At 45.6% G+C, this 12,285-nt stretch overlaps 1 protein-coding gene across 4 annotated transcripts in view; it reads left to right on the top strand.

The window, feature by feature from the left end:
* Nphp1 (nephrocystin 1) overlaps positions 1–12,285 on the top strand; it is a 50,757-nt gene that overhangs the window by 23,993 nt on the left and 14,479 nt on the right. For all 4 annotated transcript variants that reach the window (XM_059261376.1, XM_059261375.1, XM_059261374.1 and 1 more), the window contains exons 11-15: positions 3,432–3,560; positions 5,891–5,965; positions 7,752–7,862; positions 9,760–9,842; positions 11,358–11,434. In XM_059261376.1, coding sequence (XP_059117359.1) covers positions 3,432–3,560; positions 5,891–5,965; positions 7,752–7,862; positions 9,760–9,842; positions 11,358–11,434 — 475 coding nt within the window. The remainder of the gene's footprint in view (positions 1–3,431; positions 3,561–5,890; positions 5,966–7,751; positions 7,863–9,759; positions 9,843–11,357; positions 11,435–12,285) is intronic.

Raw genomic sequence — 12,285 nt, 5'->3', positions numbered from 1 at the left:
GCTCAGTGGTTAAGAGCACTGGCTGCTCTTCCAGAGGTCCTGAGTTCAATTCCCAGCAACCACATGGTGGCTTACAACCATCTGTAATGAGATCTGGCACAGAGGCAGAACACTGTATACATAATACACAATAAATAAATCTTTAAAAAAAAAAAAAAAGAAGTAATTCTAAGTTTATATATTTTTAAAACAAATTTATTTATTTATTTTACATCCCTGCTGGTTTCCCCTCCCCTCTTCTCCCAGTCCCTACCCCAACACCTCCCCTCTGTTCTCATCCTCCAATCCACTCCTCCTCTGTTTCTGTTCAGGAAAGGGCAGGTCTCCCATGAGTATCAACAAAACATGGCATATCAAGTTGCAGTAAGACTAAGCACCTCCCCATGTATTAAGGCTGGACAAGGGGACCCAGCATGAGGAGTAGGGTCCCAAAGGCCTATAAAAGAGTTGGAGATGACAGCCCCTGCTCCCACTATTAGGAGTCCCACAAGAGGACACAACTGTAACATATAGGCAGAGGGCCTAGGTCAGTCCCATGCAGGCTCCCTGGTTGTTGGTTCAGTGTCTGTGAGACCCTATGAGCCCAGGTTAGTTGATTCTGTGGGTTTCCTTGTGGTGGCCTTGACTTCTCTGCCTCCTACAATCCTCTTCTGCAGGATCCCCGAGCTCTGCCTAATGTTTAGCTGTGGTCTGCATCTGTTTCCATCAGTTGCTGGGTGAAGCCTCTCTGATGACAGTTGGGCCAGGCATCAGTCTGGTCACAGGAGGTGGCCAGTTCAGGCTACTTATCTATTACTGCTAGGAGTCTAAGCTGGGGTCCTCCCCATAGACTCCTGGGAGGTTCCCCTGCACCAGGCTTCTTCTACTAGACCCGAAATGCCCCCCAGAACTCCCCCTCAGCACTCTCCACCTCTGTGCCCCCCAACCTGATCACTCATGTCCCCATCACCCACTCACCCTCAGTCCACTCATTAAATATCTTCTATTTTTCCTTTTCAGGGAGATTAGGGTATCCCCCCATGAACCCTTCTTGTTACCTAGTCTCTCTGGGTCTATGGATTGTAGCATAGTTATTCTTTATTTTACAGCTAATATCCACTTATGAGTGAGTACATACCATGTTTGTCTTTCTGGGTCTGGGTTGCCTCAGAATGATTTTTTTCTAGTTCCATCCATTTGCCTGCAAATTTCCTGGTGTCCTCATTTTTAACAGCTGAGTAATACTCCATTGTGTAAATGTACCACATTTTCTTTCTCCATTCCGTGGTTGAGGGACATCTAGGTTGTTTCCAGGTTCTGACTGTTACAAACAAAGCTGCTATGAACATAGTTGAACAAGTGTTCTTGTGGTATTGTGGTGTGATTGAGCATCCTTTGGGTATATGCCCAAGAGTGGTATTGCTGGGTCTTGTGTTAGATCTAAGTTTATATCTTAATCATTTTTTTTTTGAGACAAGGTCTCACCATGTAGCTCTGGCTGTTCCTTCTTTTTTTCTGAAAAAAGAAATTTTATATAATTTTTTATGTGCATGGGTGTTTTGACTTCATGTATGTATGTCTGTGTACCACATGTCTGCTTGGTGCCTGCAGAGGCCCAAAGTGGAAGTTGGGTCCCCTGGAACTAGAGTAACAGATGGTCATGAACCACTCTGTGGGTGCTGGGAATCTAACCCAGGTGTCTAGAAGATCAGCTGGTGCTTTTAACCACTGAACCATCTCTCCATCCCTCTCTCTATCTTAATCATTCTTTACCTCAATTTTTTCAAAGGGAGTGATTAATAATAATAATAATAACAATAATTCTTTCAACACAGCGTTATCATGGGAATTGAATGATAAAGAACAATGCTTGGCACATAAGAACTCAATAAATGTTAGTGTTAAGAGTTTGGTGAAGTATCTCTGTTGTGTGATTTTACTGGGGAGATATTTCTGTTCATCCCAGATAAAGAGGACCATGACAAACCAAAGAAATAATTCTGTGGAGTTCAGTGCGAACCAGTCAGCTATGGGGTCACTTACAGGAGCATGGGTGACTTGTGTAGCTGTCACTGAAAAGCCACACCCAGCGTGGGTGACGACTTAATGAAAGCTCCATTGGGTGGTGTTGCCCACCCCCTCCACCAACCTACAACTCATAGGCAACTATGCCAACAAGCCTCCCCCAACCCCAGCAATTGTTTAGTTTTTATAACCTCAGAGAGGGGTTGTCCTAAGTAGGGTTTCTATTGCTGTGTTGAAACACCATGAACAGAAGCAACTTGGGGAGGAAGGGTGTATTTCTTCTTACAACTCTCAGATCACACCCCAGCACTGAGGGAGGTCAGGGCAGGAACTCGAGGCAGGAACCTGGAGGCAGGAACTGAAGAAGGTGCTCGGAAGAGTGCTGCTTCCTGGCTTGCTCCTCGTGGTCTGCTTTCTTCTGCCAACTGCCTGGTGTGGCACCGTCCAGAATTGGAGCGGGCACACTCCTTCCCAGCAGCTATTTCTCTTCATTGTTTTTCTCTTTCCTTCATTGTTTTGTCGATTCTTCCTAAGGGGAAGAATCGAAGCACCATGTATGTGATCAGGATGTGGGAGGAGTGGTACAGAATATTAGGGCTTTTTATCAAATCATAACAGAATCCAAACAAAGAAGGATTGAGCTGGGTGACACTAATGTCATGCCCTGGTGCTACGCTGTAGTAGCTGTCCATGTTTACACACATCTTATAGGAATGACTATATTCCTAGAGTACAGTGATTCCATAGTCGAATCATTTATTTTCCCTGTGAGTTCTGCATGTCCTTTTCATAGAAGTTTGTAAGTAATTGAGAAAAATGCAACTTTCAAATACAGCTGTATGAAAATGTTTTTGTTTTTATTTTATATAAGGAAGATTTTCTAGTCATTTTACATATCAGCCACGGATTCCCCTGTCCTCCCTCCTCCCACCCCCCCAGCCTTCCCCCCCAATCCACCCCCCATTCCCGCCTCCTCCAAGGCGAGGTCTCCCCTGGGGAGTCAGCCCAGCCTGGTACATTCAGTTGAGGCAGTGGTGCATGAGCTGGCTGTTTGGAACCTAGGGCCTATGCTGAGACACTTTGCTCAGCCTTGGTGCAGGGAGGAGGGCAATGACTTTTTTATTTTAAGTGTACTTCACTGAAAATTGTGTATATGTTTGTGTAAAATTCTTGGGTTTTTTAAGTCTATAATTTTCTTTTTATTCCTTCGCTTGCTTGTTTTTAAAACAGGGTCTCATGTAGCCCAGGCTGCCCTTGAACTCCCAATCTTTCTCCTTCACCTCCTAAGTGCAGAGATTTCCAGAGTGAATTGCTACACTCAGCTTTGTGTTTATTTTCTTAAGCTGTATTTATAAAAGGTGTTTTGTAAAATGGATTTTATTATAAATAATAATAATAATAAATTTTGTGCTTAATTTTCCTTTCAGATTATGTCAAGACCAAGTCTTGTTTCTTTGGTTCTGACCCTCTGGAGCTGTAAAATGATTCCTCTCCCAGGAACAAGCATACAGGTTCTCAGCAGACATGTGCGCCTCTGTCTGTTTGATGGCAATAAGGTAAGAACTAAGTCTACTGGGAGCTAAGTCAAGTCACCCCAGGATAAGGAGAAAGGATTTTATTAATACCATGTATTATATATATATATACACACACACACACAGTATGTACATATTAAGCAACTACTGCCCCCCCCCGTTATATATACACATGTCTGTATGTACCCACACTGGTTCTGATTATGTAATTTAACTCGTGGTTCTTTGAGTTATTGAGTGTGATATTGGTACATCACAGACAATGTATCTGAGCTAATATCTCTGAGGTACTAATGCTTATCTCTTACTGTTATACTCAGCTCAGGTGTTAACTACAGTACTGCATTTTTGATAAATATGTACAGTGGTGTACCCAACACTAAGAAAACAAAGCATTGTCATGTCTATACAAAGCTTCCTGCTCTTTCCCTCCCTGATTCTGGAGACTGTTCTTCACCCAGTACCAAAGAAAGTCTGCATGGTTCTTTGTAAAACAAATACATCTTTTATGAGAAAATTCTTAGCACCTAGATAGAGACTTGTAGCTTTAACTGCAAATACTGGGAAGAGTAAAGACTCCAAGCCAGTGGTCCAAGCTACCAACTTATCATAGAAACCGAGGAGTAGAAGAGTGAGTTCAGCCCCTGGGGGAAGACCCGTGCAGAATGGGCGTGGTACATTCCGTAGACTGAGGTTGCAGGCTAAGTGAAAGGGAAGGGAAGGTGAGCTGAGCAGCTGCACTGGGCTCTCTCTGTTCCCTGGCTGAGGTCAGTGTGACCAGCTGCCTGGAGCTCTGCAGCCACATCTAGAGGCACTTTCTTACCACCAAACTCCCTGCATGGTAGGGTGCACTCCCAAGCAGTGAGCCAATGAACCCTGCCTTCCTTCCGTTTCTGTATTCGGTTATTTTGTCCCAGCAGTGAGAAACGTACCCGCTATAAACAGCAGTAGCAGAAAGATAAGTAGAGAAATCCTGCAGTATTTGGTGGTCAGGACAGCTAACTGGCATTGTCAAGTGAACAAAATGTGGAGCCAGCTCACTTCCGATGAACCAGCTCCACCATTTGCTGGCAGGAGACCTTGAGCAAATGATGTGACCTTGCTCACACCATCCTCAGGGGTTGTGTGAGGACTGAAGCACTTAGGACTGTACTCGGAGCACAGGGGTGCTACGGAGGTGGGCTTGGCGAGGGGTGATGCTAACAACGGAGAAGGAGGGTACTGCAGAGGTAGACCAAGAGGCAGGAGTCCACCAAATGTGTGGACTAGATGGGGGCGGGGCAGAGTGTTAACAGGCAGGAGGTCTTAGACTTGCACATGCGGTGGATGAGGTCATCCTTCAGTTGAACTTGGAATGTATAGTAGTGATCCTCATTTCCACACTTGTGTACAGAACCCCTGCCAGTAGGTGTCACTGGTGACCACTGGTGACCCAAAGGAGAAGAACTGCCTTTTATTTTGTTTGTTTGTTTGCTTGCTTGTTTTGGAGACAGTCCCAGATACACACTCCCAGTCTGGCCTCTCAGAAGAACTAGGAGCCTGGCTTTGTGTGTGTGTGTGTGTGTGTGTGTGTGTGTGTGTGTGTGTGTGTGTGTGTTTGTTTGTTTGGGACGGCGTCCTCCCCAGGCTAGCCTGGAATTCATCCTCTTGCTTCTGCTGGGATTGCAGATGCACACCACTACAACATGCTTCAGTTTGAAGTCTGATTTTTTTTTTTTACTAATACATCAAAATAATAAAACGTACACCAAAAGCATAGACATTAACTCATGAAACTGATTTATAACAGATTTCATGTTATAGGTGTATATAGTAGGAATGCATATCCTCACACTGTTTACTTGAATTCTTCCACAATAAATCTGCCAAAACTAAGAAGCGCTGCTGTTAATACCAAGCAAGGACATGGCCCTGGGAGAGACAGCCTCCCCACACTGCCGGACTCTCTGAGCAGTTCACTAAAGGGCCCAAGGCAGCATGCAGATGCTGGAGAGGGGCCTCAGGCTTTCAGCTGGATGCTTCATCTTTGCTGATCTTCTCTTGTTGGTAGAAATGGAGTTCAGTACCTCATATGTGCTAAACACACGCTCTGCACTGGGCTCCCCACCCTCAGCCCTCAGCTGTGTGCTTGGTTTTCTCTTCCTTCTAATCTTTTGTTCTTCTGTTTTCTTTGTCCTATATACACGGGTGTGTGTGTGTGTGTATGTGTGTGTGTGTGTGTGTGTGTGTAGAGAGAGAGGTCACACATGGGTGCTGTCCAGTGCAGCCATTGTTGATGCCGTGGGACTCAAAAGTGTGGGTGTCTCAAGGGCTCCTACAGTGAGGTTTCCAATGAGAAAATTTTGTTTCAGGTTCTGAGCAACATCCATACGGTCCGAGCAGTCTGGCAGCCTAAAAAGCCCAAAACGTGGACCTTTTCTCCCCAGGTAAGTCATCTGCTGAGTGGGTTTCTTCACCTGTGGAGTGTATGATCCAGCCCGAGGCTCCCCAAGTGTGGCGATGGAGCATGCGGTGCATAGGGTCAAGTGGAAATCTTTATTGTTCTCTGATGATTTGGGCAAAAATCCCTGGGGCCCCTGAATCACTGAAGCTGGGGCTTCTGTGAGTCACCTCTCTCAGTTTAAGGAAATGTTCCTTGATGGAGCAGAAAGCAAGAACATAAGATTAGGATTGGGATATTTTTCAAAAATGAAATCTCCCAACTGTGCTAATGGCTCCTGTATTTTCCTCAGATAAAAATCCGAGACAGCACCTCTGGGTCTAGTGCATTACACCCAGATCCTGTCAGGCTGGGGTGAGGTTAGGGCTTCGAGCCACTGAGTCAGTTTACACAGACGCTAGTGAGTCAATGATTTCTTCTTGTTCTTTTTACAGTATTATTTGTGGTTTACTTTTTTCCTCCCTCCAAGGACTCATTATTTTAGCATTCACTGCCCTCCCACAACTGACTCCATTGTTCCACGGCAATCTAGAACCCTTCATTTCCCTTCCTCTTACTGCGTCAGGTCTGAACACGAGGGTCAGGGAGAGGACACAGGCTGTGCTGGAGGCTCAGCCACCTCTCCTGATGTGGCATGCGTCCTTGTCTGTGGCACAACTCCTCAAAGCCTTGGTTCCCCTCACACCTGCCTCCAGGGAGCACTGCTGGTCTCTTGGCTCAGACCTGCACAGTTTGCTGCCTGTCACTTGAATGTGCAGTTAGGGTAGGATTTTCTGTTTTCCCAGGGTGTGAGGAGGAGCTGCTGGGAGGAGGGAGGAGGGAGGAGGGAGCTTCTTGAATGCTCTAGTCATGTGGAGTTTGCATGTACATACATACACATCTGTGAATAGCTAAAATATCCACTACTGGTGGACACTGGCCATGGACAGGCCACATACACTGTGGTATTTAGTCCTCGGTGCTGCCTGTGAGTTGGGTTCTGTGTACCATTCAGGTAGAGCACAGTGCTCATGAGGCTCCAAGGATGTTGGAAGCATGGTGGTGAGAGAAGAGGAGGGATCGTTCCTTAGGCCCAAGGAAGATTTTGAACAAGGGAAAGTAAACCTTGGGGAATGGGTAGGGCTTTCTAGGCAGGAAAGGAGGTTATCTCTCCAGTCCGGGGAGATGGAATGGATTGAACAAAGGGAATGGGATGTCTGTAAGGCAGGAATCAGGACAAGTGTGCGTTGGTCTTTGACTTTAGTTTTGCTTACAAACAGCAGTAGTTAGTGTAAATAAAACATGCAGGACTGGGGACTGACTTATAGTTGCTTGCTTCTTTGCCTGTTCTTAGCAAAAAATTAAGAAAGTTGAAGGTAATTTCCCTGTCAACAGAGAAGCTAAATGTTTCTACTTCTAATCGTTGACATGTGAATCTGGTCCATCTACTTTCAAGAAAGTGTGTTTGTTTGTTTGTTTTACATTTGTCTATTTTAGCACATCCATGTGAGCATGGATGACACAATGTAAGTGAAGGTCAGAGGCAGCTTGAGGAGTCAGTGCTGTACTTCTACCCTGTGGGTCCAGAGAGCAAACGCAAGTCTTCAGGCCAACAACAAGCCCTGCACTCACTGAGCCATCGCCATGGCCCCCATCGCCATGGCCCCCATCTCCATGGCCCCCATCGCCATGGGTTACAGTGCAAAGGCAAGAGCCCTCTGTGGATGGCTGAGGCTGGAAGCCTGGCCCACTCTTCACTTTTGTCAGTAACTTTGGTCTCCTTATCCTTCTAGGTCACTGGCATCTTGCCATGCTTGCTCGATGGTGACTGTTTCATCAGGTCCAATTCCTCAACTCCAGACCTTGGGATATTATTTGAACTTGGAATTTCTTACATTCGCAATGTATGTCAAAGTTGAAAGACAAACTGTTCTGGTGCATCAAAGGGGAACAATTAGAAACGTGTCTGATTTATAAGCAAAATAATAGATGCTGTGTTCGCTGCTCTTCTGTTGCTGTGGTAAAATGCCTTGACAAAAGCAACTTAGGGGAAGAGTTTATTCTGGCTTACAGTTCTCAGGACTCATTCCATTGCGGCAGAAAAGGCATGCCAGGCAGCAGAGGGAGGCAAACCATGAACAGGAAGTGGGACTGGACTAGAAACCTCAAGGCCTACCCCAGTGACCCACTTCCTCTCACACAGTCCACCTCCTAAAGGTTCTACACCCCAAATCCCAAACAACACCACCAGGTGGGGACCAGGTATTCAAACACACATGCCTGGGGGCACATTCACACTTAAACCACGGTGGAGGATTTCTGTGTAGCAGAAATTGAACTATGAAGGAACCAGAGTGATGATGATTCTCATTTTTAAAAAAGTATTACATTTATTCCTGGGCACAGTATGGCAGTCAGAGAACAGTTGTAGGGTCAACTCTCTCCTTTGACCGTGTGGTTTCAAGTATCAAACTCTAGTTGTCATGTTTGGCAACAGACACCTTGACTCACTGAGCCTTCTTACTGCCCTGGTTCTTGATTTTTATGTGGTACTGCTAAGTGGTATTTAAGGCAGCAAAGGGGTATTTGTTGGCATTTATAGCATCATTGAGCCCCAGTTGCTTTTAAAGAACAAAAACTCATAAAGTATGGGACTTTCCAGAGGTAATTCAAAAGTCCTGAGGGCATTCTGGGGAATGGGGGGTTCAGTTACCTCTGTCTTCCAGAGCTGAGTCCACTTAACTTTGTAGGTCACAGTTCTCACTCAGGGACTTGAGAGGGTGGCCAGGGGAACATGCTAAGTGTGCTTTAATGTTATGAGAATACTAAGCCCACTGGTGTGCACCCTCACTAGTGACTGCATGTGTCCGTATTCTGGGCATAGCTTGAGAGGTGTAGCACATAAATTTGACAGCTGCACAGGGAGCTGTCACAGGAAGATCATGTTAATTTACTGCATCGTCCTGTACATCTTGAAGACAGATGGGTAGGACATGAGAGGAGCCAAGTGAGCTTCAGTGGTCCCTGGCAATTGGCAGGATGGCTGAGCTTCCTAGCAAGGGGTTTATAGGCAGAGTTTCTCTGTGTCTCAGCAGCCGCTTCCCAAATAACCACTCAGGGGCTTACTATTAATTTTAAATGCTTAGCTGATAGCTCAGGCTTATTACTAACTAGCTTTTACAACTTAAATTAACCCATATTTCTCATCTAAGTTCTACCACGTGGCTCATGGCTTGTTACCTCATTTTTTACATATCCTGCTTCCTTTATGTCTGGTTAGTGACTCCCCTGACTCTGCCCTTCTTCTTCCCAGTGTCCTTAGTTTGGTTCTCCCCACTAACCTTATCCTGTCCAGCTATTGGCCAATCGGCTTATTTATTAAACCAATCACAGCAACATATATTCACACAGTGTAAAGGAATATTCCACAGGGGATCCTTGAGTTATTGATTCCTATATTCCATCCCCCTGCAAAACAAAGCTTCAAAATGTCATGTAGTATCCTGTGATTTGATATTGTTCCCAAACTGTGTATAGCACTGGAGACCTAGTAGCAACTGTTACCTCAGAATCGGGTTTAAGGGACCTTTCAAAGCAGCTGTGACAAAGCAGGATTGTCATTTGAAGTACCACTTTTAATATCTGACCTGCAGGGGAAATGGAGCCCTGGTATGTTGTATCTTACTTTCTTTCAGGGGCAGCTTAGTCCTTAGAGTGAGTGTTAGCTGTGCTCCTTCCAGAGGGCTTGGCGTGTTATTATGCGCTTATGACACTCTTCTGTGTGCCTGTTTTATTTCATAGTCTACTGGTGAGAGAGGAGAGTTAAGCTGTGGCTGGGTGTTTCTTAAGCTTTTCGATGCCAGCGGAGTTCCTATTCCAGCAAAGTAAGTGGGCTTCTTATTCCTCACAAACGGGCAACTTCGTAGAAAATTCCTAGGGACTATCTTCCTCAGGGTTATTCTGTTACTATTTCAGTGAGTTTTGGGAAGAGGGCCTTTCATATTGATCCTAGTGTTTGAGGGAGCATGGGAAAACAGTACACAGCCTCCTCACCCTAGTGAGACACTTGCATGGCTGCCTGCTGAGAGCATTCAGTCTGTAGTCCTTGTGGTGTGTCACCGCACACACCATGCTGGAAGTAGAGCCTGGCATTCTTCAGAAGGCTGGGTCTGCAGTCCTCTGCCTTCCCACAACTGTAAACACATTGAAGCCATAAGAGCAAAAGCAGACTGGGCCAGTACCTGTGCTCACACCCAAGGGTGAGGGGATTGTCTCCCTGTCTCATAAACCAACAAGAAAATAGATAATCTCAACTTTAAAGTGGAGAAATGAAGACTTGAGTCAAGGACATAAGCAGTAAGCTTTCAGGAAGGATACAAGTGGGCAGACAGAGGGACAGACCAGGATTGGGACTCTGATTGGAAGTTGGACCGTCCAGAGCTTTAGACCCAGCTCTTCCCGGGTGATTGTTCCGTAGCATCTCCAGGTCTCAGTTTCCTCCCTCTTCAATCTGGAGATTATTTCCTGTCTCAAAGCCTCGTGTGAGGATTACTTTATACAACACTTCCCTTGTGCCCTTCTTTCTCACCAGTGGGCAGAGTTAAGAGTCCTGGCCACTGGTTATATCTGACATCACCCTAGCAGGAAGGAGAGGGCATTTGTTACCACTGGGTTGTTATGGAACCCTGATTTCTTACAATTTTTTAAAAATGTATGTTATACTTAGTATCTATAAATTACATTACAATATGGCTTAGGGTTATATTGCACTTGGTAGAGGAGATAAGGAAATGCACATGTCCACCTTTCCAGAAGTGGAGTCACAGCTTTTTTTAATCCCCTCCAGTGTATGTCGTGTGAAGGAAATTGTGGAATGATGTGACCAGTGTGACTCCACTTTTATTCATTTACACTGTGTGGGTGGTTCCAGGTAAACTGCTCCAAGGAGCAGAGTGGGGAATAACTTTTCGCTTCACTTCCATAAAAGAGAAGCACATGGGACCCAGGGGGCAACAACTCAGAGCCAGTGCTTACCTAGCAAGAGAGAGGGAGGGAAGTGTGGGGAATATGTAGAAACTCATAATGACTTTATTGCACATAATGACTCAATACATTTGAGAAACAAGAGCCATTACTTCTTGGCATAAATCACTAAAGTCAAATCATTTTAGTGACGTCAGAACCTTCCTCTTCACATGGAAAACCACAGTTTCTGCAGTTAGTGATGAGGAGGGCGTCTGTCGAGATGCTACTCACAAAAGAGTGAGCACCTTGATTCTCATTTGCCAGTGAGTTGAATAAAGTGCCCATGAATACCTTTGTGCTGAAAAGTATCCTGGCTGAGTCTAGTTCACAGATGCCCATGACGTGGACCCATCACGCATGCTGTTCTTTTGCAGAACGTATGAACTCTTCTTGAATGGCGGCACTCCTTACGAAAAAGGCGTTGAAGTGGACCCTTCAGTGTCCAGAAGAGGTACAGCCCATGTGTAACCCTCTGTCAGGGGCTTCTTAGCACCATGACCCTGCCGTAAGCAAGTTAAAGGAGGGCGGGGTTATTTGGATCCACACTTCCACAGGGTTTAGTCTGTGGTCACTCTGCCCTATTGCTTTGGGGCTGTGTTAGCAAAGAGCGTCAGGGTCAAGTGTGTGGTGAAGAAGTCTTTCACCTGTGATGGCTGGGAAGTGGAGAGCAGAAGGGCAAGGGTCCCTATGTCTCCTTCACAGACACAGCCCCAGTGGCCTAAAGATGTCCCTGAAGGCCCCACCCTCAAAAGGTCCCACCACCTCTTCTTTACAAGTCTTTTTTTTTCTTTTTTAAAAAAGATATTTGTTTTGTGTGTGTGTGTGTGTGTGTATGTCTGCACCACATGCATGCTTGGTGCCTGTGGAGGTAAGAAGAGGGTGTCAGATGCCCTGGAACTGCAGTTACAGATGGTTGTGAGGCACTATGTGGGTGCTGGGAACTGAACCTGGGTCCCCCGCAAGAGCAGCAAGTGCTCTTAACCACTGAGCATCTCTCCAGCCCTCATAGGCCTTTGAGTGACATCTCAATCCAAACTGCATCACCCTCCCTTCCTTAAAGAGGAAGCAAGCAGTGGAGAGCGAGAATGCAACTGTGTCCTCCTGAGATGCTCTCCACTTGGAATCAAAACCTTAATGTGTCACTAGTATGGAAATTAAGCCACTTTCATCTGAAGTGTTTGGTTTTTGTTAACACGTCTGAGACTCTAAGGTAGGCAGCTGTGGAGAATGGGGACCTGTCTCAGCTCCTTTTTGTTGGACACTGGATTGATACTTGGCTTAGTTGGGGTTTCTATTGCTGTG

Source organism: Peromyscus eremicus, chromosome 4 (assembly GCF_949786415.1).
Source record: "Peromyscus eremicus chromosome 4, PerEre_H2_v1, whole genome shotgun sequence".
NCBI classification, from domain to species: domain Eukaryota; kingdom Metazoa; phylum Chordata; class Mammalia; order Rodentia; family Cricetidae; genus Peromyscus; species Peromyscus eremicus.
Note: the sequence above shows the minus strand (reverse complement) of the source record. Positions and strands in the feature narration are given on the sequence as shown.